Source organism: Nicotiana attenuata, unplaced genomic scaffold (genome assembly GCF_001879085.1).
Source record: "Nicotiana attenuata strain UT unplaced genomic scaffold, NIATTr2, whole genome shotgun sequence".
Classification (NCBI taxonomy): Eukaryota; Viridiplantae; Streptophyta; class Magnoliopsida; order Solanales; family Solanaceae; genus Nicotiana; species Nicotiana attenuata.
This window is the reverse complement of record NW_017671743.1, coordinates 242,512-250,272: the sequence shown is the minus strand read 5'-3', so window position 1 is coordinate 250,272 and position 7,761 is coordinate 242,512. Positions and strand designations below refer to the sequence as shown.

The 7,761-nt window shown below is 31.4% G+C and overlaps 1 protein-coding gene across 1 annotated transcript in view; it reads right to left on the bottom strand.

The window, feature by feature from the left end:
* Window positions 1–6,404: 6,404 nt before the first annotated feature.
* The window catches only part of LOC109209976 (auxin efflux carrier component 5-like), a 4,086-nt gene continuing 2,729 nt past the window's right edge, over window positions 6,405–7,761 (bottom strand). The window contains exons 4-5 of the mRNA XM_019373342.1: window positions 6,962–7,038; window positions 6,405–6,691 (exon numbers count right to left, since the gene is read on the bottom strand). Coding sequence (XP_019228887.1) covers window positions 6,619–6,691; window positions 6,962–7,038 — 150 coding nt within the window. The 3' untranslated portion in view covers window positions 6,405–6,618. The remainder of the gene's footprint in view (window positions 6,692–6,961; window positions 7,039–7,761) is intronic.

Sequence of the window (7,761 nt, the reverse complement as noted above, 5' to 3'; positions counted from 1 at the left end):
ATCTACATGTCTTCTGGAGTCAAAGCAGAAGGCGAGAAACTCGCGGCCTTCTCCAGTAAATTGAGCAGCCCCAGTTCTTCGGCCTTTAAAAATACTCCTAACTTCTCTATGGAGGACAGCGTAAAGCCTAGTTCTTCAGCTTTGATTGAAGCCCAGCTTTCTCCACTGTGCTCAAACGTACTTGTTAACACACCTCAATTTTCTTTCTCATCAATTTAAATATTGCTTTGTGCATGTGTGTGTAAAGAGATACAAAGAGGCAGAGACGGGGGAGGGGGATGGACGAGAAAGAATGAAAAGTGGGGAGGGGGAAAAGACCTCGGTGGAGGTCGAATATTTGTGTAAGAATAATTATTTTATTTTTTTTTCATTTTTTGTTAATTTTTAATTGGAATCATCAAAGTTACTCGCTTTTTAGAGCGTGCAGTCACACATTTTACCCAACTCAGCAATGCATATGCCACATATGCTTGGTCAACGGTCAGAGGGGTTTAAAGTAATGTATTTTAAAAACTACGAGTATCTAGATGAAACTTCGTAGAGTATCGGGACCGGGATGACAAAGCGGAACAAGTAGAAGTGTTTATTAGGCTATTCTAATGATGAATCTTTGAAAAAGTTGAAGCCAGCAGAATGAATAGATACAGATAATTAATCAACTATCTATATAGAATAGGAGAAGCAAAACCACAACATTAAGACAAGTGTCTTAACCACAAAAGCCAAGTGGCATTGTTAAGACAGAATAAACTACTTTTCTAACTAACTTTTTATTGAATTTTAATTTTGAATTAATTGGTTAACACTTTGAATTATAAATATAGATATTTATAATTATAAATAAAAAACGAAATACAAAAAATTCTACTCATTCAATTGGAGTTTTAAAATTATTTTACATAAAAACAAAATAACAAAATAAAAATACAATTTAAATTGGAGAGTAATATGTTCCTAATATAGTTTGTAAGTAGTTGTGTATGTGTATATATATGGGAGTAGTTATAATATTATATATATATTATATATTATATATATATATATATATATATATTTATATATATTATATATAATATATATATATTGTGACGATCCGACCCGTCGTCATGTATTACAGCCCCGTTTCCCCCATTTATTGCTCCTTCATGTTTTTTATCAGCAACGGCGAGTTAGAGTTGAATTGAAGTGGTTTGAATAGGAAAATGAGACACTTAGTCTCTTTAAGGAAGGTTTGGTTTTGGAAAGTTCAAACCGAATATTGACTTATTAGTTAGAAAGCGGATGTGAATTCCGGTGATTCGGTTAGCTTCGGGAGGTGAGTGTGACTTAGGAGTGGATCGGAAGTGATTTTGGAGGTCCGGAGTAGAATTAGGCTTGAATGGCAAAGTGGCATTTTGGCGAATTCCGGTGGATAGTTGAGATTTTGATCCGAAGGTTAATGGAATTCGAGAGTTGCAAGTAGTCCGTTAGGTGATTTTGGACATGTGTGAAAATTTTAGAATTCGGAGGTGTTTTGGTCGGGTTTTTGATCGAATGCGTAATTCGGAAGTTTTTAAGAAACTTAGGCTTGAATTCGATGTGATTTGATGGTTTTTAGCGTTGTTTGATGTGTTTTGAGGATGAGAACAAGTTTGAATGAGGTGTTAGGATGTATGGGTGTTTTTGGTTGAGGTCCGGGGGCCTCGGGATGAATTGGGTGGTTAACGAGAGTTTTGAGGTGTATTGCAGGTCAGATTGTTGTTGTCATCTGGTGTTCCCGCTTCTGTGGAAATGGACCGCAGAAGCGGGTATATGGTCGCAGAAGCGATCGTTGGACGGCTAGGGAAATTTCGCAAAAGCGGAAGATGGCTCGCACCAGCGGGTCCGCATAAGCGGATTCTGTACTGCAGAAGCGGACTTGAGGGAACCGCAGAAGCGGAGTTTGAGCCGCATAAGCGAAGTCCGGATTTTTAAGTGAAGATCGAATAAGCGGAAATTTGGCCGCATAAGCGGTCCCGCATAAGCGGTAGCGGGACCGCAGAAGCGAAAAGGGCTGTTGGCAGAGGGGTTTTAATATTATATTTCCTCCGCGAGCAAGAGGTAGTTTCTACCATTTTAAGCGACTTGGAGAGCTTTGGGCGAGGATTGAGGGTTTTGACTGAGAATCGAGTGGAGGTAAGTTCCTTGGCTTAGTTACTCGAGTTTATGGTAAATTTATCATAGAAATCAGTAGAATTTCATCAAAAACAGGTCAAGCTAGGGCTTGGAAAGCTGTGATGTAAAAAGAATTTGGAGGGTCGAACGAGCTCCGATTTTGGTAAATTTATATGTACGGACTCGTGGAGAGACGAGGAATCCGGTGATGTAATTTCGTAATTTTTTCAAGAAGTGGCCCGGGGCTCGGATTTTGCCAACTTCGTGAATTTTAGTATTTTTCGAGTCTTTCGATTGGTTATGTTCTTTAGCCTATTGTAACGTATTCGTTGTGGTTTTATCAGATTCGGCGTGCGAAGAGGTTGATTCAAAAGCAAAGGCATAGCGAGCTAGACTTGTGGCCGGCTTTAGGTGAGTAATAGATGTAGATGATGACCTGAGGGTTTGAAACCCCGGTTATATCACATTGTGACGCTATATTGAGGCGAGGCAACGTACTCTATGACGAGTGCGGGGTCGATTGTGACTGGGGATTGTGACCCGTCCGTTCCGATTGATGTTCGTACTGTGTTCTTGACTAGGAATTTTAGGTAATCATCCTACTTGGATTTATGAATATGTTGAGGCTTTGTGCCTATCATTTGCATCCTTCAGGGATCCTTATCAATGTTCCATGATGCTTAGCATATTTCATAATATCAGTCCTGACTTAGACACTGTTTTGAAATGTTTAGTAAATAAATGAAGCTTAAACACATAGCTCTATAACTCCTAATAATTGAAACTAAAAGATGAAACCTTTGACTGTGCCCGAGTGGCTTGCATGCATATATATATCTGGACTGAGTGTGGATCGGGCTGCACACCGCATCGAATGTTACTATGATATTGCGCTTGGGCTGTAGGAGCCTCCGGAGTCTGAACCCCAACAGTGAGCGCGGGTACCCAAATGGATCGGGTCTGCGCGCCGAGCGGTCATGTGCATTGCATTGCATTCATGCATTTTATATTGTTGGCCTAATTGTCATTGTTTGCTGTTATTCTATCGTTTAACGTGCTGATCGTTGATTATAGCTTTATATGTAATATTTCGGGATTTCTTACTTTCAGCCATTATATATGTTTATTACTCACTGAGTTGGAAGTGCTCACTTTACTCCTGACACCATGTGTGCAGTTCAGGTGCTCCGGAGACTATAGTGAGCTGTTTGCTGTCTTCTTGGATTTTCGGTTTAGGAGTTGTTGAGGTAGCTGCCTGACGTCCGCAGGACCGACCTCTCCCTTTATTGCATTTGTCTTTCCTATCTAGACTTTCTTTATTACTATGAATATAATACTCTGTTACATTTAGAGGCTCTAGACTCGTGACTCCAGATCTATTGGGAAATGTTGGGATATTCGTTATTATTTTTTTCATACTATTTTATTAGTTTCGGATTGGAACCTTGATATTTTCTATTTTAATCGTATTATTTGTTAACGGATTGTGTATCTGGGTTGAGAGTATTTAAGTTGGTCGGGCTTGCCTAGCATTAGTGTTGGGCGCCATCACGACCGGGATTGGGGTCGTGACATATATATATATATATATATATATATTATATATATATATATATATATATATATATTATATAGAGAGAGAGAGAGAGAGAGAGAGAGTCAATTATATTATATAAAGAAAGCAGTAGACAAAATATTAAACAAACTATATGCTAATAAAACTTCTATTAACATACATTATACTAATATTGGATAATATCTATCTATATAGAATAGGGAAGCAAAAGCACTATAAATAAGACAAGTGTCTTAACCACAAAAAGCCAGTGGCATGTTAAGACAAAATAAACTACTTTTCTAACTATTTATTTTTTTTTGAATTAATTGGTTACACTACTTGAATTAATAAACATAGATATCTTATAATTATAATAAAAAAGAAATACAAAAAATTCTACTCATTCAAATTGTAGTTTTAAATTATTTTACAATAAAAAACAAAAACAAAAAATAAAAACTACCAATTTAAATCGGAGAGTAATTTCTTCCTAATATAGTGTAGTAGTGTGTGTGTGTATAATATATATGGGAGTAGTTATAATATAATATATTATATATATATATATATATATATATATATATATATATATATATATATATATATATATATATATATAAGAAAGTAGTGGAAAAAATATTAAAACAAACTAATATGCTAATAAAACTTCTATTAACAATACAATTATACTAAATTGTAATATCTATCTATATAGAATAGAGAGCAAAAGCACTATAATAAGACAAGTGTCTTAACCACAAAAGCCAAGTGGCATTGTTAAGACATAACTACTTTTTAACTTTTTTTTTTTGAATTAATGGTTACACTACTTGAATTAATAAACATAAGATTCTTATAATTATCAATAAAAAACGAAAATACAAAAAAATATTCTACTCATAAATTGGAGTTTTAAAATTATGTTCAATAAAGAAACAAAAAAAAAAAAATAAAAAACTACCAATTCAAATTGGAGAGTAATTTCTTCCTAATATAGTAATAATAGTGTGCGTGTGTGTGTATATATATATATATATGGGAGTAGTTATTATACTAGATCGATAATTTATTAATAATTCATATGTCAATTTAACAATATTAAGTAATGGATAATACAATTAGATAACCAAGAAACAAATATATATATAATAAACAAATAGTCATAAATGAAGAATACTAAAAAATAAACAAATCAAATGATATCGCAAAACTACATATACCAATTAAGTTCTCATCTAGGAAAATTTAGTTAATAAATACAACTCATAATTTCATAATGAAACATACAAAAATATAAAGAAACTATTATGATATTATACATAAGATAATATATTATATATAAAACACATTTTATTAATTTTTAAAATATTAGTATGTTTTTTATAAAAAATAAAAAAGGCTTATCTCTTTATACTTTTGATGATATTCAAAATTATAATTTAGTAAAAAAAATGATATTATTTAAATTTTCAGTAAATATAAAATGAGAAAAACTAATCAAATATTTAGTAGAAATGAATGTACGAAAAGAGGTGCATAAGATAATTTTATAATATTATATTTTGAATTAATTAATAAACAAAATATAAATAATAACACTCAAGAAAATTATTGATAAATTTAGACAATTGAAGAATTTTAAACAGTATAACATAAGTATAAAAATATATATTTCCAGAATAAGATATACGTATATGTTCTACTAGAAGAGAAGTAGTATCAAAATGTTAAACCAATTGACAAATTAATAAAAATTCACATTAGTAAATGTATAGTACTAAGTACTTGCTAATTTAATAAAGAATAAACAAGGAATAAACAATTTTTTGATTACTATAATGCTTTGTATTCTTTGATTTTGTATAGATTTTATTATATGTACTTTAATTAATAATAAATAGTAATTATTTTTATTAAATTAATTATGATACATTAAATAATAAAATAGTAACTATTGTTTATTAAATTAATATGATATATTAGATCATAATTTATAAGATTAATATTCCGTCAAATTATTCGCGCATCGCGCGGGTTCTAACACTAGTATATATAACAACACTCAACCAGTTAATTATTTAATTTGTGATTAGTTGGTATTCTCTAATTAAGTTCACCGAATACTAATTTATTCACTAAGAAAAGAGTTGCAACCTCCCCTCCAATAAACGAAAATATTTTATTAAAAACATTTTTTCTGTTTTTACAATTTTTTTTGAGTTTTCACAATAAAAATGCTTTAAAAAAACTGAAAAATGAAAAAAGTTTTTTTCTTTTTTTTGTAAAAACTGAAAAAAAAGAAAAAAGAAGAAGACTTTACCAAATTAGTGGACTACTGGTGCATTAGTTTAAAAAACGAAAATATTTTGTAATTTTTTTTAAGTTTTACAAAAAGAAATAATAATTATTTTTAATTCAGCATTGACCTAACGGTCAAAGGGCATAAGTGAACCAAAAAGGTGAATGAAGGGGTATTTTTAGCCCAATAAGTGGATGAAGGGTATTTTTTTTAAACCTTTTCGAATAATTTAGGGGTATTTTGAACCCTTTTCCGTTTATTATTAGCTCAATTGATGTGACTTATGAAGTTGTAACTTGCAAGTGGTAACTAGAAAGTAAATTGGAATGAGCAATTTTTTTTATTTTTTTAATTTAATCCAACGACCGGAGCTTTCTCCTCCCTTGGTAAACTAGTAGAAAAGGGATCTTAAACAAAACAAAAAAAGGTCATTATTATCTACGCCACAATATAATATGTATGTCTTTTTCATTTTTCAAGGTTTACACATAATAACAAGTTTAAGCTTGGATTAAATAATAACTTAGTAACAAACTCATCTATAAGTAATATTGGATGCTCTCCAAATGCGACAAAATTAATTGTGGTTCTTTGTAACAACTAATTTCTTTGGTGATGAGGAATATAATTAGTGTAGGAATTCCAAGATAGCGTAATAGCCAACCAATACCGGAAGGGACACCAGCATGCCAAAGATTACTCTGAAATTCAATAAATAAAAAAATCAAAATTGATTATAATATTGTAAATAATAAAAATTAATGACCTTTTTAGGTTGGAGAAATAATCAATAATCCTCATTTTTTAAGTAAGTGGTACTCCATTAAATATCAGTTACCTATTAGTTTTATTAATTATCAATTAGTTCGAAAGCAAAATAAAATAATTATCAATTAGTTAATAAGTTAGCTATGTCTAACAATCTTTATTTAATGTAACTGTGGAACAAGGTGATGGGGTTGTCTACTTACGCAGTGCTAAGAACTTCTGCATGTAAACCATATTCTTTGGCAAATATGAAGGAGGTAATGGATTGGGGTAGTGCTGCCTGCATAAGGGAAAATAAATAAATTATTAAATATCTAGATGAAAAAAAAAAAAAAAAACAATTGTATTGAACGTTTCCTCTATATATAATAGATAATAGATAGAAAAATCGTACCATGAATATTTGTTGATAAAAGACATAAATTCAACCACAGAATGCAGAGAAGAAAAAATAAGATGAACACAAGATTTACAAGATTCGACTGATATATTATATATACATATATTATCGAGCAAGAAAGAGAGAAAATTCTATTAAGATGAAATAAATTAAAGCCAATACAAATTCACAACCTCCCAAATAAACCTTAGTTGAGAATATAATATGCAATTTTTATATCAACCTCCGCTAACAATACAGATTTCCAAAAATACCACAAAACTCTTTTGACTTGAGATCATATTGGATATAAAAAATGGAATCTTTACACAAATATGCGGCATTTAGGGTGTGTTTGATATGAAGGAAAACATTTTCCGAAAAATATTTTCAATTTTTTCATGTTTGGTTGGCTTAAATGTTTTGGAAAACATTTTCCTTATGAACTCATTTTCCTCCAATTGGAGGAAAATAGTTTCCTTATCAAGAGAAGGGAAAATATTTCCAAAACTCCTTCTCAACCTTCCTTGCCCTCACCAACCCACCCCATCCCTCTCTCCAAAGTTTTTTTTTTTTTCAAATTTCAGTTTTTCCGTTACCACCCACCCTACTATCCCTCCACCC